Here is a 27,571-nt window from a genome sequence, read left to right as displayed (position 1 = left end):
CCAGTTTTTGGCACAGGGGAATCACTAAATCACGCACACGCCAGTCAGCCCGGGCGTGTGTATAACAGAGCGCTTGTACATGGTTCTCACTATGGCACACCAAACACTTAATAGGGATTTTACAGTCCTTAGCAAAGTGTTCAGTAGAAGTACAACACCTGAAACATACCCCAAAATTCTTTAGAAGCTCCTTGCTTTCTTTCTGAAGCCGATGCACTTCTTTAGGGGATGTGGTTTTTTTATGAATAGGACACATACGATTAGGGTTTTCAACCTTTTCACCTTTGTTGCACTTGTCTGGTGATGATATAGGTGTGGGAAGAAAATCAGTCTTCTTGACGGACACTGGAGCTCTGCGGTTCCTGTTATTAAGACGTGGACTCTCATGCTTAGGAGATAAAACAGGGCCACTGGGTTCTCCATGGGAAAAACTTGGGTCAGACTTACCCTCACAGAAATAGGAAAATGGAGAAAAGGAGACTTGGTTTTCCCTTTTTTACTTTGATCCAAGTGTGGCCCACCTATCTTGGATATTGGATGTTAGCTTAGAAACTATTGGGATTACCCCACGAGCAGTGTGCAGGTAGCTGAGGCCAGGCAGGTGCGTGTCTGCCTTGGCCAGCTGAAGCTCTAACAGGAGATCACTGAGCTCTTAGAATTTTACACTGTCCTTACTGGATATTTTTGGAAAATCCTCTAGTCGCTTGAACAGGGCCTTTTCTATGGCTTCAGGACTACCATAGTTTCGTTCTAGTCTCTCCCATGCAGCAGTGAGATCAGCCATTGGATTACTGATGTGGATAGATCTAAGTCTCTTGACCCATTCTGTGGATTGTGGCCCAAGCCACCTGATCAACAGATCTAGTTCTTCAGCAGCGGACACTAATTGCAGTTCTAAAGGCACATTTCCAACCCCTGTAGTTTTCAGGTTGATCATCAAACTTTGTAAGACCTGTCTTTGTTAGATCACGGCGAATCAGGTAGACATGTCATTATTCTCTGATTTTGGAAAGAAGGTTACTGGCTAAGTAGCATTGTTCATACAGTCTGTGGTGATTTAACCTAGGAGTGCAGGAAAGTATGGTGCAGCATAGGCATTCAGCCCAGTAACTGACTTAATGTGCATAGATTCTGCCACACATGGAGCTGGAACTGTGTGGCTGACCAGAATGTGATGATTTGCCTGCATATTGGCCTGCTAGTGTGCTTCCGTGTATAGGGTTTGGTGAGGTGCAGGGACCTGGTACATTCTGGTGCACGGAGAAGGATCAGGATGAAGGGTTGGCAGCGTGTTGTACTGACCTTGAATGCAGGATGCTGATAAATGCTCTGTGTCCTGTTGCCTTAGGGGAATGTCTGTGGCATCAGGAATGATTGCTGGAATCGGGGATGCACTATTTTGGCTTTGTACATAGTCTCTTGTAAGCTTAAGAGGGTCTTCAGTATCAAAATCACTTAAACTGATGCTGTCTCTTTAGCTCTCACTGATAGCTTGTTCCAGGACGTTTAACCTTGCCATGGCTGTGGCATGTTCCCATTCCCTCTATTTCTGCCTTTTTATGTGCTGCGATGGCTTCCATTTCTGCCACCTTGCATGCTGCACTGGCTTCCATTTCTGCCATATTGCGTGCTGCTACGGCTGTTCCCACTTCCATTTCTGCCTTTAGGCATGCTGTGTTGGCTTTCATTTCTGCCTTTTGGCATGTTGCTCTGGCTTCCATTTCTGCAGTCTGACATGCTGCACTCTCTTCCATTTCTGCTTTTTGGCGTGCTGCACTGGCTTCCATTTCTGCCTTTTGGCGTGCTGCATTGGCTTCCATTTCTGCCTTTTGCCGTGCTGCGCTGGCTTCCATTTCTGCCTTTTGATGTGCTGCACTGGCTTCCATTTGTGCCTTTTGGCATGCTGAGTTGGCTTCCATTTCTGCAGTCCGGCGTGCTGTGCTGGCTTCAATTTCTGCTTTTCTGTGCACTGCTTCGGCTGCCTCTACTTCCATCTCAGTTTTCTTTTGAGCAAAGGCAGCTTGTACCTTAGCAGCCTCGGCTTCAGCACATGCTCTTATAAGCTGTCCGCTGAGGGTTCAAGATTTTGAAGAGCGTGACTTAGATGATCGCTTTGACTGCCTGGCTGAGTCAGAAATGTGAGATGACATCTTGGCCATTAGTGCAATTCTTGCCTCTGTCTTTGCTTTAATACCACGCACCATGCAATCTCTCTCAAAATTAACTTGTTGGAAATCTTGCAGCTCTTTACAGGAAACAGATGTATTAAGTTTTTGTAAAATTGTGACATATTCCTCAGTTGTTCTGACATAGTTGATAATCTGAACACAATTGTGTAAGGGCTCCCTCTGGTGGTAGTTTGAGAGAAGCAGGCTGAGAGAGGCTTTCAATGTGACTCAGCAGTTTTTGCCATAAGTCTGCTATAACACAGGAAAGTTCATGTTTAATGGTTTCAAGGTTCTCTCTAACCTTTCATGTAGGTTTTGGGGGATGTTTAGCCTTCTCACTAGACCGTGGATCAAGTTCTACACATTCTTCATCTAACAATGGGTCTGGCAGAGACCATGTAGTCATTCCCTTAGCCATCTTAATTCACAGGGAGAAGGAACGCTGGATGATCTCTTATATGCTGAGCGCAGGTGCACTACTGTATGTTCTGTAGCTTTATAGCAGCTGTGGCTGGTTTTACAGATGAATCTGGGAAGTTCGTTTTACTATTCTGTCCCCAAGGCTGTGCTGTAAATATAGGGCACTGTGAGACACTGTTTCCAGATTGCCTCTTCATCTTACCGACAAGCCTTAACTCGGCTGCAAGCAGGCACGTTGTGAAGATTTAGAAGAACTTTATTCTTTCTTGTATGAATCTTGTAGAATGCATACAACAGCAGCAGGTAAAAAGAACTTTTCCTAAGACAGGCTGTGAGCATATGAGCTTCTAATGGGGGTAAGATGGAGAACGAGGAGGAGCAGGAAGAAGGGAGGGGTTAGTTGCATCACAGCGACGTGAGAGGGAGACAGGGAGAGAGAAGGGACAAACTTAATGAAAGTAAACATTACAGCAATGCAATAAGACAGTAATAAATAGCAACTGTGAAAAGTCCAATATAGTCTGTAAATTTCCCAATCATGGGACATAAGGTGTCAGACACATCTGTATTGTGAAATGAGGGGCAGTGAGTGAGGTAGAAACATAAGGTGATGGTGTTGGAGCGCACAGTGTCTGAGGTTAAACTATCATCTGTATGTGAGGTAGACGACACTACCCCAGTACATTCGGTGATTGTGTTGGAGCACACAATGTCTGAGGTAAAACTATCCTCTTTATGTGAGGTAGATGACACTACATCAATATGTAAGGAAGTGGACAAGACAAAAGAATATAGTTGAAGTTTATTCATAGCTGAGTAATTGCAAGCGAACGGCACCATCTGCTGGTCAAAGGTGAAAGTAAAGAATGAATTACAGCAGTTTGAACCTGTTAGTGTGAACCAATGTTCCCAGAGGAAGAGATTAAAGGCGGCACACTAGGTCAGGTGACACCTGGGTCACAGTTACTAATTATAAAAGGTCTGGCCAGGCTGAGAAGAGGCAGTTGGTGCCAGAACCTGTATCAGGACAGGTCGTGTGGCTGCTAGGTGGGCTTACAGCCACCATCGCAACAGAAGGGTCTGAGAGTGGTCAGATGCCGGAGAAGGTCTGAGCTGTGAGGAAGATTTGTGCCAGTAGAAGCCTGCAACAAGTACCAGATCCAAATCATGTTCTGGAGATGATCTGGCTGTAGCAGTGGCCCGTTACTGTTGGCTGTTATTTCCAGTGCAGAAGGTACGGTACAGGTTATGGGCTGGGGCCATGCTTCAGGGAACGAAGATGGCCAGTCACATTTCTGTGTCATAACATACTGTATTGACCCTGTTGTTGTAACACCATATAGTGCTTACTTGTGTGTATATATATTGTGATAAAGTCACTGGTAAAGTGATAGAGGGAAGATATGTTTCACGGAGGTTATTAGCTTCCGTGAATTGAAACCATGAAGTTTGTTCCAGCATGTTGTCACGCCATGTGTCGGAAAGATTTAGTGCAAAACTGAGGGAAGAGGGAAAGGGGGAAGTGGAGACCTCCTAGACTGGTCTAGTGTTACCCTGTCTCAACTACCGTCCCTATATTGCCTCTTCAACAATCGCCGCATGCGTGCCTCGCCATGTCTTTCCCTGGCGTATGGCTAAGGCTAGGGATGGGAGGAGATGAGCACTAGTCTATCTCCACTAAACTCTATAGACAACAAGGGTAGACAAACAGGGGCAGAATGCTTAGCTTTAGATGACTCCAGACAAATGCGAACTCGGCCTCAAGCTCCAGAGAGGACTAAGTGCTGCTCTTGCTAAGCCTTCACAAGTAGAAATGAATATAGCCGGCACCTCCCTCTCAGACACACCAAGTATATATACACCCAAGCCAGGGAGCTAATTACCAGAGGGAGGTAGCCGCTAGGTCCTAGAGACAGCCTCTCATCTAAGAAGATGTCTGTAATGCCAAACGTAAAGATCTCCTGCAACCAACTGCAGGGCGACTGTCTGTCACCTCTGATACACCCGTGACACTACCCCCCCTTCCTCTATGAGTGGCCTCCGGACACTCAGGACCGGGTTTCTCAGGAAAAGAGGTGTGGAATGAGCGAACCAATCTTGGAGCATTCACCTCTGACGCTGAAACACACATCCTCTCCTCTGGACCATAGCCTTTCCAGTGCACCAAGTATTGTAGAGAACAACGTTGGAGACGAGAATCTACAATCCTCGAAATCTGGAACCATCAACCATTACTGGGGGCAGTGGTAGAGGTGAGGGCTCAAGAGGTTCCACATACTTTTTGAGTAAGGACCTGTGGAACACATTGTGGACCTTAAGGGCCTGAGAAATTTCAAGATGAAACGCTCCTGGACTAATGACGGCGGTTATTTTATAGGGACCAATAAACCTAGGTCCCAGCTTCCAAGAAGGAACTTTCAATCTTATATTCCTGGTAGACTACCACACAAAGTCCTTTACATTCAGGTCCAGACCTGGCAAGCGTTTTCTGTCAGCCATACGTTTATACCTGTCTCCCATGATCTTTAAATTACTCAGAACATTCTGCTATACTGAGGAGAGCGACAAAGCAAACCGTTTCCTCCTCAGGAGCTCCTCCCCCACTAAAGGTAACAAATTGTGGGTGATAACCGTATGCACCGAAGAACGGTGACCTGCCAGTGGATTCTTACCGATGATTATTAATGGCAAATTCTGCCAGCGGTAAGTAGGATGCCCAATCCTCCTGATTTTTGGAGACGAAACACCTGAGGTAGGTCTCCAAGTTCTGATTGACACACTTGGTCTGACAATTCGGAAAAATCAGACCACTTCTTAGTCATGTCAGTAAGCGGTTTCACAATAACAGAATAATTTTGGATGAATTTGAGATAAAAATTAGTAAAGCCCAGAAAACTTTGTAGAGTCTTCAGGTTCTCAGGACGTTCCCAGTCAAGGACTGCATGGATCTTCTCCGGATCCATTCGAAACCCCGAAGATGACAACAAGTACCCCAAAAACTTCACCTCCTGAACAGCGAAAACACATTTTTCTAGTTTGGCATAAAGTTTGTTATCCCTTAATATCTGCAGCACCTACTTAACATGCTCCCCATGAGTCTCAAAATCAGGTGAGTAAGCCAAAATATCGTCCAGATAGACCACCACAAACCTCCCCACCAAATGATGGAAAATATAATTTATGAAATGCTGGAATACTGCAGGTGCATTGGTCAAACTAAAAGGCATAACCAGACTCTCGAAATGTCCTTCCAGGGTATTGAACTCTGTTTTCCATTCGTCCCTTTCTCTAATTCTAACCAGGTTGTAGGCTCCCCTTAAATCCAACTTGGAGGATACCTTAGCTCCCACAGCCTGGCTGAACAAATCAGGAATTAGAGGAAGAGGGTATGGATCACGGATGGTAATTTGATTTAATTCCCGGAAATCTAAACAGGGACGTAGACTGCCATCTTTTTTCTTCACAAAGAAGAACCCTGCCGCCACTGCCAAAGATGAGGGTCTGATATGTCCCTTGTCCAGACTTTCCGCAATGAAATCCTGATATCCTTCATGGATTGTCTCTCAGGGTAAGAAAGATTATACAGTCTGGACTTCGGTAGTTTAGCTCCGGGGGTCAGGGTAATAGGACAGAACATAAGCACGATGAGGAGGCAAATCCTGACACCCCCTCTCAGAAAAAACGTCCTCAAAACCAGACAGAAAAGCAGGTAAAATTTTCTTAGAGACAGTAGCAAAGGAAATTTCTAAACAGTTCTCATGGCAGTAATCTCCACATTCAATAATCTCCTCGGCTTGCCAATCCACCAGAGGATTATGTTTAACAAGCCAAGGTATACCCAAGACAATCGATGTGGGAAGATTGTCCAGAACATAGCTAGGAATTATTTCACAATGAATTGACCCCACCCTCAGTTTTACATTATGTACAATCTGAGTGAATGGTTTCTGTGCAAGTGGCGCCGATGCCAATGGCAAAGATGGAAATAGGTTCAACTAAAGCTCAGCATCAAGACCATGAGTTTTAACAAACTCGGCATCAACCATGCTGACTCCGGCACCACTGTCAACAAACCCAGAAATTTTCTCGGTTTTGGTCTCTTGCACCACCTCTGTTGTCAGGACAAAGCAGGAACTGCAGTTTGGCCACAAATGCACCCCTTGTTTATCCAACTCCAGACTACCAAGAGTTAATTGAGTCTCCTTTTGTTTAGAAATTGAAGGACAGGTCCCAACAAAATGTCCCTTTTTCCCACACAAAAAAAATACGCCTTTTTTCTTGCGAATCTCTGGGTAGATGTATGATGTAGAGACACCCCCTAACAGCATTGGTTCCTCCACCTCCCCCACTACTGGTTCATCCCTAGACCGCTCCCCTGGCAGAGTTACACAACCCCGACAAGAAGGCCCCGGAGAAGGTGGTCTCGCCCATCTATCCCGAAGGCGTTTATCAAGACATATGGCCAAAGACATAGCAGCCTCTAAGGACTGAGGGGTTTCATATACTGCCAAGGCACCTTTCAACCTTTTCAGTAAGCCCATCACAAAACTGACTTCTAAGCGCTGAGTCATTCCATTTGGAATCTGTCGACAATCTACGGAATTCTGAACTGTACGTCTCCACTGACCGATTACCCTGCAGAAGACGACGTAGCTTAGACTCAGCCAAGGCGACTCGCTCAGGGTCATCATAGATGAGGGCCAGAGCTCCGAAAAACCCCTCCACAGACTGGAGACAAACTGAATCCTGCGGTAACGAAAACGCCCATGACTGAGGATCTCCCTGCAATAGAGAGATCCCAATACCAACCCGTTGCTCCTCATTACCGGAGGAGTAAGGACAAAGTTTGAAATACAATTTGCATACCTCCTTAAATACAAAAAACTTGTCCCTACCTCCTGAAAACCTGTCCGGGAGGGCAACCTTGGGTTCAGGCTGGACAGGCCTACCTGCTGAGACCCCCACATTGGTGACCTGTAACCGCTGCTGATGCTGCTGCTGTACCTCACCGCAGAGGTCATTCACCTCCAGAGACAGCCTGTGCAACATTTCTACAACTGAACCCACACCAAGGGAGAAAGGAAAAAAAATAGGTGCACACCCAAAAACACACAGAAAAAAAATGTCAGTTTTTTTTTTTTCCTTTTCAAAACATGCTCGGCCGGCTATAATGTCACGCCATGTGTGGGAAAGACTTAGTGCAACACAGAGGGAAGAGGGAAAGGGAGCCCAGACACTAGGGAAAGGGGAAAATGGAGACCTCCTAGACTGGTCTTGTGTTACCCTGTCTCAACTACTGTCCCTATATTGCCTCTTAAGCAATCGCCGCATGCGTGCCTCACCCTGTCTTTCCCTGGCATATGGCTAAGGCTAGGGATGGAAGGAGATCAACACTAGTCGATCTCCACTAAGCTCTATAGACAACAAGGGTAGGCAAACAGGGGGAGAATGCTTAGCTTTAGATGACTCCTCAGGGTGTGGTCTGGGGTTTAAATACTTGGCCTGCTGATGCATTCAATGTTCAGTCTTTGGAGAAGCTAACTCCAGAGAGGAGCTTGTGTTTGTCCTGAACCATGTGGAGTTGCTGAACTCTCAGCAGGTGGATCTCTGCTACCACAAAGACTGTGCTTTTGTGTTACCATTTTGCTTTGTTTTCCTGTTTTGCCCAAAGAACCGTGTTTTCTTTTATGGACTCTGTGTCGGATTATGCTGCATTTTAATAAACCAACCAGAAGTTTTTAAAGAGACAGCATACCTGTGTCTACCTCCATGTGCAGCTGAGTGAGCGATCTACCACAATATATATGTGTGTGTGTGTGTGTATATATAGTACAGACCAAAAGTTTGGACACACCTTCTCATTTAAAGATTTTTCTGTATTTTCATGACTATGAAAATTGTACATTCACACTGAAGGCATCAAAACTATGAATTAACACATGTGGAATTATATACTTAACAAAAAAGTGTGAAACAACTGAAAATATGTCTTATATTCTAGGTTCTTCAAAGTAGCCACCTTTTGCTTTGATGACTGCTTTGCACACTCTTGGCATTCTCTTGATGAGCTTCAAGAGGTAGTCACCAGAAATGGTCTTCCAACAATCTTGAAGGAGTTCCCAGAGATGCTTAGCACTTGTTGGCCCTTTTGCCTTCACTCTGCGGTCCAGCTCACCCCAAACCATCTCGATTGAGTTCAGGTCTGGTGACTGTGGAGGCCAGGTCATCTGGCGTAACACCCCATCACTCTCCTTCTTGGTCAAATAGCCCTTACACGGCCTGGAGGTGTGTTTGGGGTCATTGTCCTGTTGAAAAATAAATGATGGTCCAACTAAACGCAAACCGGGTAGAATAGCATGCCGCTTCAAGATGCTGTGGTAGCCATGCTGGTTCATTATGCTTTCAATTTTGAATAAATCCCCAACAGAGTAACCAGCAAAGCACCCCCACACCATCACACCTCCTCCTCCATGCTTCACAGTGGGAACCAGGCATGTAGAGTCCATCCGTTCACCTTTTCTGCGTCACACAAAGACACGGTGGTTGGAACCAAAGATCTCAAATTTGGACTCATCAGACCAAAGCACAGATTTCCACTGGTCTAATGTCCATTCCTTGTGTTCTTTAGCCCAAACAAGTCTCTTCTTCTTGTTGCCTGTCCTTAGCAGTGGTTTCCTAGCAGCTATTTTACCATGAAGGCCTGCTGCACAAAGTCTCCTCTTAACAGTTGTTGAAGAGATGTGTCTGCTGCTAGAACTCTGTGTGGCATTGACCTGGTCTGTAATCTGAGCTGCTGTTAACCTGTGATTTCTGAGGCTGGTGACTCGGATAAACTTATCCTCAGAAGCAGAGGTGACTCTTGGTCTTCTTTTCCTGGGGCGGTCCCCATGTGAGCCAATTTCTTTGTAGCGCTTGATGGTTTTTGCAACTGCACTTGGGGACACTTTCAAAGTTTTCCCAATTTTTCGCACTGACTAACCTTTATTTCTTAAAGTAATGATGGCCACTCGTTTTTCTTTACTTAGCTGCTTTTTTCTTGCCATAATACAAATTCTAACAGTCTATTAAGTAGGACTATCAGCTGTGTATCCACCTGACTTCTGCACAACACAACTGAAGGTCCCAACCCCATTTATAAGGCAAGAAATCCCACTTATTAAACCTGACAGGGCACACCTGTGAAGTGAAGACCATTTCCGGTGACTACCTCTTGAAGTTCATCAAGAGAATGCCAAGAGTGTGCAAAGCAGTCATCAAAGCAAAAGGTGGCTACTTTGAAGAACCTAGAATATAAGACATATTTTCAGTTGTTTCACACTTTTTTGTTAAGTATATAATTCCACATGTGTTAATTCATAGTTTTGATGCCTTCAGTGTGAATGTACAATTTACAAAGTCATGAAAATACAGAAAAATCTTTAAATGAGAAGGTGTGTCCAAACTTTTGGTCTGTACTGTAATATATATATATATATATAATATTTTTTTTCCTTTTTGTGTTACTTAATATAAATAGTGTTGGTTAAGTACAACAGTCTCCTCATTGTCTGCGCTGTTGCATCCAAGTAACCTCCTTACAGGTATGAGGTATAAGGTGTATTTTCCCAGTTCTATGAGATCACAGCCCCAGTATTATACTCCTTTAGGCTTTAGAAATATTTCTGTCATTTCTTCTGGTGAGAGAAAGAGACACCAGACAATGAGCTACATACAGTGAAAACCAAACACACAGACAGACACCTGTTTCTAAAAGGGCAACCACTAAGGCTTAATTCATCACCATAAATATAGATAACAACCTCCCTTCCTACAGTCATGTGTCCCCTTCAATTAGTACTTTGGAGGCTCCAATACTTCGCTGCAGTTTTAGAGAATGGGCACTAGAAGTAATATGGTTGCAGTACCAAAAATGACCACTAGATGCTAGCGCAAGAGAACAGAAGACAAAAATATTATGTAGAGAATTCTAAAGGAAACTGTCAGTAAGAAAACATTGCACAATATCTTCCGGCTTAACATTTCCCTCTTTTGCTGCCCCCAGATGAAACTTTTTGAAATCTTTTACCTATAGTTGTATGAGAAGCATTTCTTATCCTGTACTGCCATGAACAACCGCCTTTATCACCTAATGTGTCCTAAGTTGGAAGATAGACCGTCATAGGCCACGGCCCCACTATCAGTATTTGGTCAGTATTTTTTCTCAGGAGTGGAAGCCAAAACCAGGAGTGGGTGATAAATGTAGAATTGATGACTTGTTTCTATTATACCTTTTCTCTGATTGTTCCTCTCCTGGTTTTGGCTCCCACTCCTGAGAAAAAATACTGACCAAATACTGACCAAATACTGATAGTGGGGCCGTGGCCATAGAAGGAGAAAGGGCAGAGAAATTATCTCCACACACAGCACATAACCCCTGACATGTCGCCTCCTCAGTGACATCTGGAGATGCAGTTGTATCGGGTTGTTACATTGTGTCATTGTCTTCTCTTCTCTTATTGGATCCACAAGTAACAATCAATCTCCTCATTGTCTTTTCTGCAGAGCGTTGTGTGATTGCTGTTCTGATATTGGTGATAATCGGACTGACAGCGGCTCTCATCGTTGTCAAGACTTCTAGTAAGTATCAATATTTAATATCCAGTAGCTAAAATAAAGTAACTATTTCGGGTCTTCACTTCAGCAGTTACAGGGGCTTTTTTACATGATGGTGAAACCTAATTGGGGGGATTCATTTAGCGAAATCTTAAGAAAATCTGTCTCGAATTTTGCCAAAAAATTGGCGTCCATGCTGTGCACAAGATCTATTTTGTATTTTAGACATTTTTGCGCCCAACTAATCAGTTTCCAAAAGTGAGTGGACAAAACAGTTTTCCTAAATAGAATTTTAAATGATAAAAGATTTATTATTGATGAGTGCCGTTATTCTGCTTCTAATCTTGGGGTAAAGTGAGCCGACTAAGTGGTGAAGTGAAAAAGGAAAGTGTATCACATATCCAGCAGGTGTCTAACTACTGATTGAAGAGACTCAAGATTTCACCTCCCCCCAAACTATTTATATGCCTGTGTAGCTCTTTGAAAATCAAGTCCAGTAAAGGCTTTACATATCCGGTCCCTTCCTCCATTACTGAGAAATCAGAGTTGGAATTGATATGTAAATGAGACTGAAGAACTATTAGTAGATCTGAGCCTCTGTCACTCCAGCTCTATTCCCTGCCCAGTGCTGCCTCCTCCTTCTTGACTGACGTCTCCTTTGTCTGAAGTAACACAGAATAGTCAGTGAATCAGGTGGTGACGCTGACAATATTATTACACCTTTTCCATTTTTATATACATTTGTCAAGCAAAATGCACCAGAAAAGTTCTATAATAACTGAAACGTATGAAGGACGTGCGCTATTCTTCATGCGAGTCAGATAAATAAATATAAGCACCCAATGGAAGCAACAGAAACACTGCAGAAAGGTCGCACCAATTAATTAAGTTCTGTTCTACTCTTTTACAGAAAACTGACATGAGGGTTTACTAATGTATATTGTTATTTTTGGTATAGTAAACCCTGTATCTCCTGACCAAAGCTCATCAGTCTTATAGGTTTATATGAAGCTGTGCGGTTAAGGTCAGGAAACCCGCAGTCAGTCCGGACATTGTGGTCTGTACTTGGGCTGTGAATGTCGGACATGTGAAGCAGGACTCAGCAAGTTTTCTGCTCACAATTAGTTTATTGCTATAAAATGCCCTCATCCTTTTCGAATTGAAGTTCCGCAGCAGCTGAGGTGTGTAACATGAGATTCTGCAGCAGCTGAGGTGTGTAACATGAGATTCTGCAGCAGCTGAGGTGTGTAACATGAGATTCTGCAGCAGCTGAGGTGTGTAACATGAGGTTCTGCAGCAGCTGAGGTGTGTAACATGAGGTTCTGCAGCAGCAAAGGTGTGTAACATGAGGTTCTGCAGCAGCAAAGGTGTGTAACATGAGGTTCTGCAGCAGCTGAGGTGTGTAACATGAGGTTCTGCAGCAGCTGAGGTGTGTAACATGAGTTCTGCAGAAGCTGAGGTGTGTAACATGAGATTCTGCAGCAGCTGAGGTGTGTAACATGAGGTTCTGCAGCAGCAAAGGTGTGTAACATGAGGTTCTGCAGCAGCTGAGGTGTGTAACATGAGGTTCTGCAGCAGCTGAGGTGTGTAACATGGAGTTCTGCAGCAGCTGAGGTGTGTAACATGAGGTTCTGCAGCAGCTGAGGTGTGTAACATGAGATTCTGCAGCAGCTGAGGTGTGTAACATGAGGTTCTGCAGCAGCAAAGGTGTGTAACATGAGGTTCTGCAGCAGCTGAGGTGTGTAACATGAGATTCTGCAGCAGCTGAGGTGTGTAACATGGAGTTCTGCAGCAGCTGAGGTGTGTAACATGAGGTTCTGCATCAGCTGAGGTGTGTAACATGAGGTTCTGCAGCAGCTGAGGTGTGTAACATGGAGTTCTGCAGCAGCTGAGGTGTGTAACATGAGGTTCTGCAGCAGCTGAGGTGTGTAACATGGGGTTCTGCAGCAGCTGAGGTGTGTAACATGATGTTCTGCAGCAGCTGAGGTGTGTAACATGGAGTTCTGCAGCAGCTGAGGTGTGTAACATGAGGTTCTGCATCAGCTGAGGTGTGTAACATGAGGTTCTGCAGCAGCTGAGGTGTGTAACATGAGGTTCCGCAGCAGCAAAGCTGTGTAACATGAGCTTCTGCAGCAGCTGAGGTGTGTAACATGAGGTTCTGCAGCAGCTGAGGTGTGTAACATGAGGTTCTGCATCAGCTGAGGTGTGTAACATGAGGCTCTGCAGCAGCTGAGGTGTGTAACATGAGGTTCTGCAGCAGCTGAGGTGTGTAACATGAGGTTCTGCATCAGCTGAGGTGTGTAACATGAGGTTTTGCAGCAGCTGAGGTGTGTAACATGGAGTTCTGCAGCAGCTGAGGTGTGTAACATGAGGTTCTGCATCAGCTGAGGTGTGTAACATGAGGCTCTGCAGCAGCTGAGGTGTGTAACATGAGGTTCTGCAGCAGCTGAGGTGTATAACATGAGGTTCTGCAGCAGCAAAGGTGTGTAACATGAGGTTCTGCAGCAGCTGAGGTGTGTAACATGAGGTTCTGCAGCAGCTGAGGTGTGTAACATGAGGTTCTGCAGCAGCAAAGGTGTGTAACATGAGGTTCTGCAGCAGCTGAGGTGTGTAACATGAGGTTCTGCAGCAGCTGAGGTGTGTAACATGGAGTTCTGCAGCAGCTGAGGTGTGTAACATGAGGTTCTGCAGCAGCTGAGGTGTGTAACATGAGATTCTGCAGCAGCTGAGGTGTGTAACATGAGGTTCTGCAGCAGCAAAGGTGTGTAACATGAGGTTCTGCAGCAGCTGAGGTGTGTAACATGAGGTTCTGCAGCAGCTGAGGTGTGTAACATGGAGTTCTGCAGCAGCTGAGGTGTGTAACATGAGGTTCTGCAGCAGCTGAGGTGTGTAACATGAGATTCTGCAGCAGCTGAGGTGTGTAACATGAGGTTCTGCAGCAGCAAAGGTGTGTAACATGAGGTTCTGCAGCAGCTGAGGTGTGTAACATGAGATTCTGCAGCAGCTGAGGTGTGTAACATGAGGTTCTGCAGCAGCTGAGGTGTGTAACATGGAGTTCTGCAGCAGCTGAGGTGTGTAACATGAGGTTCTGCATCAGCTGAGGTGTGTAACATGAGGTTCTGCAGCAGCTGAGGTGTGTAACATGGAGTTCTGCAGCAGCTGAGGTGTGTAACATGAGGTTCTGCAGCAGCTGAGGTGTGTAACATGGGGTTCTGCAGCAGCTGAGGTGTGTAACATGATGTTCTGCAGCAGCTGAGGTGTGTAACATGGAGTTCTGCAGCAGCTGAGGTGTGTAACATGAGGTTCTGCATCAGCTGAGGTGTGTAACATGAGGTTCTGCAGCAGCTGAGGTGTGTAACATGAGGTTCTGCAGCAGCTGAGGTGTGTAACATGAGCTTCTGCAGCAGCTGAGGTGTGTAACATGATGTTCTGCAGCAGCTGAGGTGTGTAACATGAGGTTCTGCATCAGCTGAGGTGTGTAACATGAGGCTCTGCAGCAGCTGAGGTGTGTAACATGAGGTTCTGCAGCAGCTGAGGTGTGTAACATGAGGTTCTGCATCAGCTGAGGTGTGTAACATGAGGTTTTGCAGCAGCTGAGGTGTGTAACATGAGGTTCTGCATCAGCTGAGGTGTGTAACATGAGGCTCTGCAGCAGCTGCGGTGTGTAACATGAGGCTCTGCAGCAGCTGAGGTGTGTAACATGAGGTTCTGCATCAGCTGAGGTGTGTAACATGAGGCTCTGCAGCAGCTGCGGTGTGTAACATGATGTTCTGCAGCAGCTGAGGTGTGTAACATGAGGTTCTGCATCAGCTGAGGTGTGTAACATGAGGCTCTGCAGCAGCTGCGGTGTGTAACATGAGGTTCTGCAGCAGCTGCGGTGTGTAACATGAGGTTCTGCAGCAGCTGAGGTGTGCAGAGTGTTCTGGAAAAGCAGAAACCAGAACTATATAAAAGCAGAGTAAAACTGGTCAGAGGGTGGTAGAATTTCTTCATCTATTCAATATATATAAATTGATATATCAAAATAGTAAAATGGCATGGATATAACTAAAGATCCAATACATTTCTGTTTAGGTTCCACATCATGTGACCTGAATAATAAGGTTGGTGTGCCCAATACCACTATGAATGCACCAGGTGAGTAGATATATCGGTGTCTCCCGTGTTCTCTCCTTACAGCGGCCGGGTCTCTGTGCTATACTGCAGCTTCCGCGGTCCTCAGAGGTTACACTGTGATCAGAAACACAGGGAATAATCCAGATCTATTAGAACAATTCCTGGAATCAGCATATGTTATCGGTCCACACTGTAAACTTCCCCATATAATGTAATTACGGGATCAATATATGACATATAGTACAGAAGAAAAGTTTGGACACACCTTCTCATTTAAAGATTTTTCTGTATTTTCATAATTTTGAAAATTGTACATTCACACTGAAGGCATCAAAACTATGAATTAACACATGTGGAATTATATACTTAACAAAAAAGTGTGAAACAACTGATAATATGTCTTATATTCTAGGTTCTTCAGAGTAGCCACCTTCTGCTTTGATGACGGCTTTGCACACTCTTGCCATTCTCTTGATGAGCTTCAAGAGGTAGTCACCGGAAATGGTCTTCCAACAATCTTGAAGGAGTTCCCAGAGATGCTTAGCACTTGTTGGCCCTTTTGCCTTCACTCTGCGGTCCAGCTCAACCCAAACCATCTCGATTGGGTTCAGGTCTGGTGACTGTGGGGGCCAGGTCATCTGGCGTAGCACCCCATCACTCTCCTTCTTGGTCAAATAGCCCTTACAGAGCCTGGAGGTGTGTTTGGGGTCATTGTCCTGTTGAAAAATAAATGATGGTCTAACTAAACGCAAACCAGATGTAATAGCATGCGGCTGCAAGATGCTGTGGTAGCCATGCTGGTTCAGTATGCCTTCAATTTTGAATAAATCCCCAACAGTGTCACCAGCAAAGCACCCCCACACCATCACACCTCCTCCTCCATGCTTCACGGTGGGAACCAGGCATGTAGAGTCCATCCGTTCACCTTTTCTGCGTCGCACAAAGACACGGTGGTTGGAACCAAAGATCTCAAATTTGGACTCATCAGACCAAAGTACAGATTTCCACTGGTCTAATGTCCATTCCTTGTGTTCTTTAGCCCAAACAAGTCTCTTCTGCTTGTTGCCTGTCCTTAGCAGTGGTTTCCTAGCAGCTATTTCACCATGAAGGCCTGCTGCACAAAGTCTCCTCTTAACAGTTGTTGAAGAGATGTGTCTGCTGCTAGAACTCTGTGTGGCATTGACCTGGGCTGAGCTGCTGTTAACCTGCGATTTCTGAGGCTGGTGACTCGGATAAACTTATCCTCAGAAGCAGAGGTGACTCTTGGTCTTCCTTTCCTGGGGCGGTCCTCATAGGAGCCAGTTTCTTTGTAGTGCTTGATGGTTTTTGCAACTGCACTTGGGGACACTTTCAAAGTTTTCCCAATTTTTTGCACTGACTGACCTTCATTTCTTAAAGTAATGATGGCCACTAGTTTTTCTTTACTTAGAATTTGTATTATGGCAAGAAAAAAGCAGTAAGACTATCAGCTGTGTATCCACCAGACTTCTACACAACACAACTGATGGTCCCAACCCCATTTATAAGGCAAGAAATCTCACTTATTAAACCTGACAGGGCACACCTGTGAAGTGAAAACCATTTCCGGTGACTACCTCTTGAAGCTCATCAAGAGAATGCCAAGAATGTGCAAAGCAGTCATCAAAGCAAAAGGTGGCTACTTTGAAGAACCTAGAATATAAGACATATTTTCAGTTGTTTCACACTTTTTTGTTAAGTATATAATTCCACATGTGGTAATTCATAGTTTTGATGCCTTCAGTGTGAATGTACAATTTTCAAAGTCATGAAAATACAGAAAAATCTTTAAATGAGAAGGTGTGTCCAAACTTTTGGTCTGTACTGTATACATGCTTCAGACACTAAACACGGCAGAAAACAGGAAATTCAGAGATCTCCAGTGCAAAAAACAGAATTATTATTGTATAATGGATGATATGACGATCGAAACCTTGTTTTCCCAATATAAATAAGTGAATTGTAGATGATGATGATGATGTGTTCATTGTACAGAAATAACTGAAATCAAGAACCAGAAATCTGCTCCATGTGATGATGATTGGATCTGGTACCGGGGAAAGTGTTATTACTTCTCTACGGAACGTAACACCTGGAACAACAGCGAGAAATTCTGTAACTCACATAAATCATCACTGGCGATTATAGAAAATAAAGAGGAAAAGGTGAGAAACTGATAATGTACAAAAGAGACATGGAATATCTACACAGGATTCTGTATAATAATTGTATGATAATAATATATCTATATTATTTTAGGATTTTCTGTTCCGGTATAAGGGTACAGACAATCACTGGATCGGTATCAGACGTACAGATGATAATATGGCCTGGACCTGGACAAATGGATCATTATATGATGAAAGCTTGTAAGTCCTCATATAAGTGCTAATTATAACGTACAATATATAGTTGGACTGTTACTTGTCTATCAGTTCTCAGAACATTAAAGTGCAACTCTACTTTTAGCAGACTCTTGACATGCCATGGAAAAATCTTTGATTAATTGGGGTCTGTGAGCTGAAAGTCCTCCAAGTGTAAAGCCTCCTTCACATGTCCGTATATCCAGTACGTGTGGTATCTATCAATTTTTTTTCACGGATACCACTTGTACCCACAATAACCTATGGGGCTGTTCACAAGCCCTTGTTTTTTCTGGCAGCACGGATAACAAGGGCCAATACAAGTCTGTGGGTGAGTGAAAACCATGTACAACACATGGATGGCATCAGTGTCCAGTCCATGTGTCATCCGTCTGTGTGCTGTCTGTGTTTAACATTGCAAAGTATAGGGGAAGCATTGTAATTTCTCTGATGGCACACTGATCCAAAACTCTGATGACACTGTTACCATTTTTTCACGTGGACATGTGAATGAAGCCTAAATCAGAGAGGCAGAAGCCCACAGCTGAGCGCTCATTTCTTTCTAGATTGAAAACTGCCTGAATAGAAAGTCCCGGAGCGCCTCATAAATCAGAGGAGAGCGTCACACAACCGATCACCTCTGCCCCTTCTTTTTAGCAGACCACACGGATCAAAACTTCTGACGTCCCTCAGGCCTGTTAAAGATTGCAGGTTGACAATTATGTTAAATATTAGTGATTGAATTTACAGAAATTTGGAGTTCGCACAAATTTGGCCAAAAAACTTGATTTGATTCCTATCAAATTTATTTGCTGCAAATTGAATGCTCCCAATTATGCTCTGGAGTTTCTTGAGACTCTGGCTGGCATCAAGCCCTGATATCAGTAATGGAGAGGTGTCTATCAGACACCCCTATTACTAACCCGGTAATAAAAATTTTTTTTAAAAAAACACACAAACATACTTTATTTGAATAAATACTCCCCGACACTTTCCCTGGTTCACCAATTTATAAAAAGAAAAAAAAATCCATGCAGGTCTGATGTAGTAATGGAAATCCGACATATTCCAGGGAATCCAACGTAGTCCGCAAATGAAAGCCTGAAAACATAAAAAGAGAGAAATAAAAACAAGACACTGTCTCTCGTTCACATATATATATATATATATATATATATATATAATATATATATATATAAAAAGCCCAATGCAGGTCCGATGTAGTCCATCGCTGCTAACGACGTACCCCAATTCCGTTGTATAAAGCCTTTGAAGCCTTATTCTGAGGCTCCATAGGCTTTAGCAGCAGCCACTCCCGGCTCACTCTGCACTCCACGAGACCCGGTGGTGAGTAAAAATCGGATGGAATACCCATGGACAGTGCGCCATCCGTTTTTTTTTCTTGCACCCACTGACTTGCATTGGCAAGTCATGTCCGATATAGGCGGCCACTTGCAGCATCCTGCAATTTTTTTTTTCCGTAGCCCAATTACAGATGAGGAAAAACTCGCAGGTCAGCACTGACTCCTAGAATAACATTGGTGCGAGTGCAATGCGGTACAAGCCATGTACCTGTGTGATCTTCACGGGTCTAAAACAGATTCTTTCTTAGATTAAATGACGACAAGCAGAGATCTTGAAGTCATGTGGAATTGATACTAGTGATTTTCTGAAAATGCCTGTGTGTTAATAGCAATAGTAAAATTGTTAAGAGTGAGCAGTAACTTATCAATCAAAAATACAAAGTTGATGATGTGGTAAAACCACAGTGAAGTCATATTTATCTCTTCTTTTTTTCCAGATTCAAGATCAAAAGAACGTCACAAAAAAACATTGAATGTGTTTATCTCAATTCTGAAAATGTGGAAAGTGACAGAGATTTTCATTACAAATGGATATGTAACAAGACATAAAGGGCTTGTCCAGACAGACGATACTGATGACCTATTTATTTAGTTGTTTTGTGACTTTAACGACCGGAGCATTTTCTATTTTTGCGTTTTTGTTTTTTGCTCCCCTTCTTCCCCGAGACATAACTTTTTTTATTTTTTGGTCAATATGGCCAATATGGCGAGGGCTTATTTTTTGCGGGACAAGTTGTACTTTTGAACGACATCACTGGTCTTACCACATCGTGTGCTGGAAAATGGGAAAAAAAAAACAAGTGTGGTGAAATTGCAAAAAAAGTGCAATACCACAGATGTTTTTTGTTTGTTTTTTTTTACCACGTTCACTGAATGCTAAAACTGACCTGCCATTATTATTCTCCATGGAAAACAAAAGCAGTTGGAGCGCCAATGGTGAAGAGCCTGAGGTTTGGGGGTGGGAAAAGGGGGAGAATGTTGCGACCACTCACCTGGTCCTGTTGTGCCAAGGAGCCCAGCACAACAAGGGAAAACGCTTCCAGGTGGGAGTCTATAAGATGAAAGCAGCTAAGCAGGGACTGCTGTAAGGAGTTTCTTCCTGCTTCAGCGGTCACATGACCGGGACCGTGTGACCGAAGTGGGCATTCCACAATGACATCACGGTAGGTCCTGTGGTAGGCTAGTTGTAAACAGAGCAGCTTCCACCTCTCTCCACAAGGGAGATTAGCAGTCAAGAAGGAAAGAATTGTGCAGTGTTAGGGTATGTGCACACGATGCAGAAATGCTCAGGATTTTTTCCTGAGCATTTCTGCATCTCCCTGGCAGGAAAAAACGCATGCGGATTGTACATGTGGATTGTACATGCGGATTGTACATGCGGTTTCCTGCCAGGGACATGCGGATGTGAAGCGTTCTTCACTTTCATTTCCGCATGCGGGTTGACAAGCGCTTCCCAAGCGATTTTAGCATCACTTGGAAAGTGCTTGTCAACTTCACACTATATAAATCCATGCAGCCGGCATGGATTTATATAGTGTGTGAATGTCAAAAAATAAAAAATAAATATATACTTTACCCTCTGATGGCCCCCGGTGTCCGGCTTCGCTCGGTCCCGGCTGCCGGCAGTGAAGACTTTAGGACCTGCCGACGTCAGCGTCACGTGACCCGTCACATGACACTGACGTCAGCGAAGGTCCTTCTTCATTCAACCCCGAAGTGCCGGGAACCAAGCAGGAGCGCTGCGCGGGCCGTCAGAAGATGAGTATATATATATATATTTTTTATTTTATTCTTTTTTTTTTAATGGTACCTGGGTCTGGATGAGAGTCCTCTCCTCCACACCCGGGTACCATCCGCACATTAGACCGCATGAAAAGCGCATCAACATATACAGTGATGCGGATTCCATGCGGTCTAATGCAAGTCAATGGCGGCAAAAAAGCAGCGTTTCCGCAAAATTAATTGACATGCTGCGGATTTTTGAGCGCAGCGTTTACGCTGCGGAAAAATCCGCATCATGGGCACAGCACATGCGGATTTCAATTGGGGAACATTGCTGCCCTTCTACCATGCGTTTTAAATGCGTTTCCGCGGCGTTTATGCAACTGCAAAAACGCCACGGAAATGCATTAAAAACGCATCGTGTGAACTCAGCCTTAGGGAAGCACTAGAACAACTAGACAGGGAGGGGATTAAGGCTATAACACACAAACCTTTTATTCTTTAATACGCTCTCTAACGCCACCACGCGTTTCGATTGCAGAAGCTATCTTCCTCAGGTAGATTAGAGAGAAAATGAAAGAGCAACCATTCTATAGGGTAGGTGCACCAATCGAAGGACACTAACAATTATGAAAACACAGGAAATACAAAACAGGTAAAATATTAAAAAAAATATATATATTGTATAAATATGAATATAAAAACTACATTAGATCAAAAAATTAAAAAAAGAGGATAAAAAATGCCACAATATACCCAATAGTGTCATGATGTACTATAAGCAGGGATTATAAATAAAATATAAAATTAATAAAAACTGGTAATGCGTGAATAAGAACCAAGAGAGAACTAGGGCTAATGAATCACATTCTCAATCATTAAATTAAGGCCCTCAGGGGACAGAGTGCCCAATCTAAGAATCCAATAACTCTCACGATTAATTAAATGACCCAAGCAGTCCGTCGTGGCTTCAGCAATCTGATCAATAATTTTAAGCCTTAAGTCAATAGGATCCTTATTACGCGCCACAGAAAAATGTTTAGAAACACCTACAATACGTGGGCCATACAATACATACACTTCGGTCACACGGTCCCGGTCATGTGACCGCTGAAGCAGGAAGAAACTCCTTACAGCAGACCTTGCTAAGCTGCGGTCATCATACAGACTCCCACCTGGAAGCGTTTTCCCTTGTTGTGCTGGGCTCCTTGGCACAACAGGACCAGGTGAGTGGTCACAACATTCTCCCCCTTTTCCCACCCCCAAACCTCAGGCTCTTCACCATTGGCGCTCCAACTGCTTTTGTTTTCCATGGAGAATAATAATGGCAGGTCAGTTTTAGCATTCCGTGAACGTGGTAAAAAAAACAAATAAAAACCATCTGTGGTATTGCACTTTTTTTGCAATTTCACCGCACTTGGATTTTTTTTCCCCATTTTCCAGTACATGATGTGGTAAGACCAGTGATGTCGTTCAAAAGTACAACTTGTCTCGCAAAAAATAAGCCCTCACACGGCCATATTGGCCATATTGACTGAAAAATAAAAAAGTTATGGCTTTTGCTATCGAAACGCGTTGTGGCGTTAGAGAGCATATTAAACAACTAGATGGTGGCCCGATTCTAACGCATCGGGTATTCTAGAATATGTATGCGGCCGACCGGGCGCAATCAGCAGAACATTGTTTAAATTTGGCGCCAGAATCGCTGATTGGTCGCGGCCAGCAACTGCGACTAATTAGCAAAACGGCGGCAATATCGGTGATTGGTGACGGGTGGCGGCCACGACCAATCAGCGAACTGTGTTAGTGAGGACCGGAGAGCTTGTTTAAATTTGGCGATAAAATCGACCAATCAGCAGAGCGTTGTTTAAATTTGGCGGCAATCTCACTGGTTGGTCTCTGCCGGCCGGCGGCCGTGACCAATCAGCAGAGCGGTGTTTAAATTTAGCGCCAATCTCGCTGATTGGTCGCTGTCGGCCACCGCGACCAATCAGCAGAGCGGCGTTTAAATTTGCAGCCTATATCGCTGATTGGTCGCGGCCGGCCGCGACCAATCAGCAGAGCGGCGTTTAAATTTGCCGCCCATCTCGCTGATTGGTCGCGGTGGCCGGCCGCGATTAATCAGCAGAGCGGCGTTTAAATTTGCCGCCCATCTCGCTGATTGGTCGCTGCCAGCCACCGCGACCAATCAGCAGAGCGGCGTTTAAATTTGCCGGCCATCTTGCTGATTAATCGCGGCCGGCCACCGCGACCAATCAGCAGAGCGGCATTTAAATTTGCCGCCCATGTCGCTGATTGGTCGCGGTAGCCGGCCACCGCGACCAATCAGCAGAGCGGCGTTTAAATTTGCCTCCCATCTCGCTGATTGGTTGCGGTGGCCGGCCGCTACCAATCAGCAGAGCGGCGTTTAAATTTGCCGCCCATCTCGCTGATTGGTTGCGGCCGGTCACCGCGACCAATCAGCGTAGTATTAGTGTGGGCCCGGGAGCGGTGCTGCTTGTGCGGCTCCATATTAGCGAGGACCGGGGAGCGGCGCTGCCTGCTGCGAGAAGCCGGGAGATGAGCGGCTGCTCGCAGCAGAAGCATCCCGACCGGTGGCGCCGCTCCCCGGTCCTCCATTCACACTTGCTGTCGGGAGATCAGCGGGCCAAGCCGCTGATCTTCCGACGTTAGCCGCATGGAGGTCAGCGGCGCCGGTCGGGGTAGTTGTGCTGCTAGCGCCGCTCATCTCCCCGCTGCATCGCCGCTGACCTCCGTCCGCCAGATGAGCCTCTAACGGCCGCCATCTTTTTTCAGAAATCCCGCGGCACTGATTGGACGCTGCCGGACCAATGAGCGACGCGGGATTTCCAGGACAGACAGACAGAAAGACAGACAGATAGACAGACAGACAGACAGACAGACGGGATAAGACAATTATATAGTAGATAAAAGGTTTGTGTGTCATAACCTTAATCCCCTGTTTAGTTGTTCTAGCGCTTCCCTAACACCGCACAATTCTATCTTTCTTGATTATTATTCTCCATGTCATTACGAGTTCGTAGATACCATTGGGCTCCATGTCAGAATTATCAGTTTTTTAAAAATAAATTGTGCTATATATTTAAATTAAATATATATATATTTTTTATATATGTTTGTCTGATTCATGATTATTATGAAGTTACACTTAGATGATTTTCTATGTTTATTCTGTGTGCTCTTATTTATATTGGAATTACTTTTTGGATTATAGGCTCTAGTCTTTTGGTGTTTGAAGCCTTTTTTTAGCTGCAACAAATTCTTCTTTTAATTTTTGCCCTTTTCAAGGTCTATTTTATATCCACTGTTTTTTTTTTTGTTTTTTTTTGGTGTAGTTATTATTTTCCAAATGTTTGCAGTAGATTCAATAATTGTGATTTTTTTAAAAAAAGTTGCAACATTTTTGAATAAGTCTACCCCAGGCCCTCTGCCCAAAGTGATTTTTTTTTTTTTTTTGCACGCCAGAAGTTTTGGAGCAAATTTTGCGATATTTTAAGAGATCATGTGCCCTTTTGCTTTAGATAGAAGCAAAATATGTAAAAGAATAAAATAGAGCATTTGTAATTTTGTACAAAAATGTATGAACCTGCATGCGTCGTATTGAAGAATTTGGCGCAAAAAATGGCAACGAATACAACAAGCCAAAAAAAAAAGTGTGGCTTAAATAAGAAAACGCAAATGATAAATTGGTACCAGTGTGTGGAGCTATAGTTTGCAGCAGCATTTAATGTGTATTTCTGTAGAACAGCTCCTACTCAGGTTGGCAGGAGATTGAAATATGACAACTTCACTAATTAGCTTTTACAAGCTCAGGGGACCACTGGATGTAAATACATTGAACAAAGCTGCACTGAGAAGTTTCATGTAATGTGTAGTGTTCTCTGCCAAGTACTGCAGAACAGCTTCTATTCTAAAGAATGTGCAGTACTTGGTGGAGCCACTACATAAGAAATGGTGCAGTACACTACAACTCCGTTTAATGTGTTTACAGCTGACCTCTACTGGAGTTATATGTACAGAAACTAATGCAGATGGGAATAAACAGACATTCACAGCAGCAGACATTAATGCTTCTTTTGCTGCACTGCTCTGGACTACAACTCCCAGCAGCCTTTGATAGTCTTTACATCCTGGAAGAGGAGTAGGAGAGGGAAAAGACTAAAAGGCTGAGAAAGTTGGAGAAGGGAGAAGCAAACTGAGCATGAGGATATGGTAGTGCTCCTCCATTACAGATGGCTGAAAGCCTGACAATAGAGAGCAGAGAATAGTGGAAGAGAGTGAGTGCTGACAGCTCTGCAGCTCAGTGTGTGAGGAGACAAGATTATCATAGAGCTGAACTACATCTACAGACTAGTCAGATTACCATTAATTACATATGTCTCAAAGGAAACAACAGAGTATTGCTAGACACTTTACCAATAGATTCACAACCGGTATCCATATCCGTAACAATAAGTAGATATGCTACAGGATATAAAGAGATTCCAGCTGAGTAGTTAAAATATATATTATTAAATTAATACATAAAGTGCAATAGTAATCAAGGGGATACTGCATTTAAGCTTATTGGCTGTTTGTGCCAAAATAACACAGCATCAGTCAAAGTGCTAGTGCAATAATAATCACAGAGAGAATGCATTCCTGCCTATAAGATATTTATGCATGGATCCCACATGGATAACCGACCCAAGGTAGCAAAAATTAGATTCTAAACAATAGAAAGTATATTACCTACAGTATGTCCAGATGCCACCGAAGCGAATAACGGATACTGTGTCTCCCCACCCTAATGCCGTTTTTCTGGGGGCATGTCTAAACATAGGGAACCAGGAACTAAATATATCACACATCTGTCAATTGGGTCATACCACGTCATGAAGGGATTAGCCGCGTGTTGGTGTAGGCGGCGCATGGCACATCCGTCATGTCCCTTAGTACTAAAGGGACTTCCTGTCATGTGAAGACTGGAATGCATGCTGGAATGTATATCTTTCACGTGATTACGCACTCCAGTCAGAAAGGACCTGGCAGCAGCGCATGCAGCTACGGGAACCGAAAATAAATAAATTGAAAGGGAATCCTGTATTTAATTATTGAAAAAATGATCAGTGGGAAGTTAATTTAGACAGTTTCATCCTTATTATTCAAATACTAACATCTAAAGAAGGTATTGTTTTATAGTATCAGTGATCTAGATTAGTGATGGGCGAGCACTAAAATGCTCAGGTGCTCGTTGCACGGGTCGAGCACATTGGCATACTCGGGTGCTTGACCCAAGCAACGAGCTCCCTGTACAGAATATGGGGTGTATATAGTGGGTTCAGGAGCTGAGCTACCCCTTGTCTGTAAGGCTATGTGCCCACGATGCAGAAATGCTCAGGATTTTTTTCCTGAGCGTTTCTGCATCTCCCTGGCAGAAAAAAAACGCATGCGGATTGTACATGCGGATTGTACAGGCGGATTGTACATGCGTTTTTCTGCCAGGGACATGCGGAAATGGAGCGGTTACCCACTGATATTTCCGCATGTGGATTGACAAGCGCTTTCCAAGCGATTAGCATCACTTGGAAAGTGCTTGTGACAACTAGGTCACACTATATAAATCCATGCAAACAGCATGGATTTATATAGCGTGACCCGAGAGAGTGGTAAAAATAAAAAAATAAATGCATACTTACCCTCCGATGGCCCCCGGTGTCCCGCTCACTCCGTTCTCCCTTGCCGGCAACAGTGAATTGAAAGACCTGCCGACGTCAGCGTCACGTGACCCGTCACATGACTCTGACGTCAGCGCAGGTCCTTCAATTCACTGCAAAGTGCCGGGAAGCAAGTAGGAGCAGTGCGCGGGCCGACAGAAGGTAAGTATACATTTATTTTTTATTTTATTCTTTTTTTACAGATTTTTTAATGGTACCTGAGTGCGGAGGAGACTCTCCTCTCATCTACACCCGGGTACCATCCGCACATTAGAACGCATGGATTACGCATCTACATATACAGTGATGCGTAATCCATGCGGTCTAATGCAAGTCAAAGGCGGCGAAGACGCAGCACTTCCGCAAAATAATTTTTAGTGCTGCGTTTTTTTCCGCAATGATAATCCACAGCGGAAATTTCCGCAGCATGTGCAGAGCACATGCGGATTATCATTGGGTAACATTGCTGCCCTTCTACCATGCGTTTTTAATGCATTTCCGCAGCTGCAAAAACCCTGCGGAAACGCATTAAAAACGCATCATGGGCACACAGCCTAAAAGTTATAATTAGTGATGATCGGGTCGAGCAAATTGGAAGGCTCGAGTGCTCGGTCCGAGTAACGAGCCCAATGTAAGTCTATGGGAAACTCGAGTATTTATCAGGCGGCTCTCCCCGGCGGTTGCAGAGGGCCTAAAAATTGCCCAAATCAATGGGAAGAGTGCTCAAATAACATGGGAACAGCATGGGGAAGACCCCTGGAAGCATTTCTGACTCCCAAGTCACTGCTATCAACAATGTTGTCAGAGTATTGCACCACTTTTACAGACTCACAATAAAACATACAAAAACGAAACCAAAATGGATTTTCCTGGGAAAAATGTTAAGGAACATCCTTTCCAGGGTAATGACTTGTATATAAGGCAAAATAAATAACCAAAAACAAAAATGCTTCTCCACACCTTGGGCTATGTTCACACTTACCGTTTTTAATGCATTTTTGCACTTTTGCATTGCTTTCAACGGTGAAAAATGCATTCACCAGGAAATGTCATTTTAACATTTTACAACCTTATCTGGCCATATGGTGTGT

The 27,571-nt window shown here is 44.1% G+C and overlaps 1 protein-coding gene across 1 annotated transcript in view; it reads left to right on the top strand.

Annotated features, from left to right (window-relative positions):
* Nucleotides 1–19,804, top strand: part of LOC141271584 (C-type lectin domain family 2 member B-like) — a 79,774-nt gene extending 59,970 nt beyond the window's left edge. Inside the window, exons 2-6 of the mRNA XM_073681628.1 lie at nucleotides 11,130–11,204; nucleotides 15,255–15,317; nucleotides 17,310–17,479; nucleotides 17,574–17,683; nucleotides 19,479–19,804. Of these exons, the coding sequence (XP_073537729.1) occupies nucleotides 11,130–11,204; nucleotides 15,255–15,317; nucleotides 17,310–17,479; nucleotides 17,574–17,683; nucleotides 19,479–19,590 (530 nt within the window). The 3' untranslated portion in view covers nucleotides 19,591–19,804. The remainder of the gene's footprint in view (nucleotides 1–11,129; nucleotides 11,205–15,254; nucleotides 15,318–17,309; nucleotides 17,480–17,573; nucleotides 17,684–19,478) is intronic.
* Nucleotides 19,805–27,571: the final 7,767 nt, after the last annotated feature.

This window comes from Phyllobates terribilis, unplaced genomic scaffold (genome assembly GCF_046119375.1).
Source record: "Phyllobates terribilis strain yellow unplaced genomic scaffold, ASM4611937v1 Scaffold_5__5_contigs__length_657084704, whole genome shotgun sequence".
NCBI classification, from domain to species: Eukaryota; Metazoa; Chordata; class Amphibia; order Anura; family Dendrobatidae; genus Phyllobates; species Phyllobates terribilis.
Note: the sequence above shows the minus strand (reverse complement) of the source record. Positions and strands in the feature narration are given on the sequence as shown.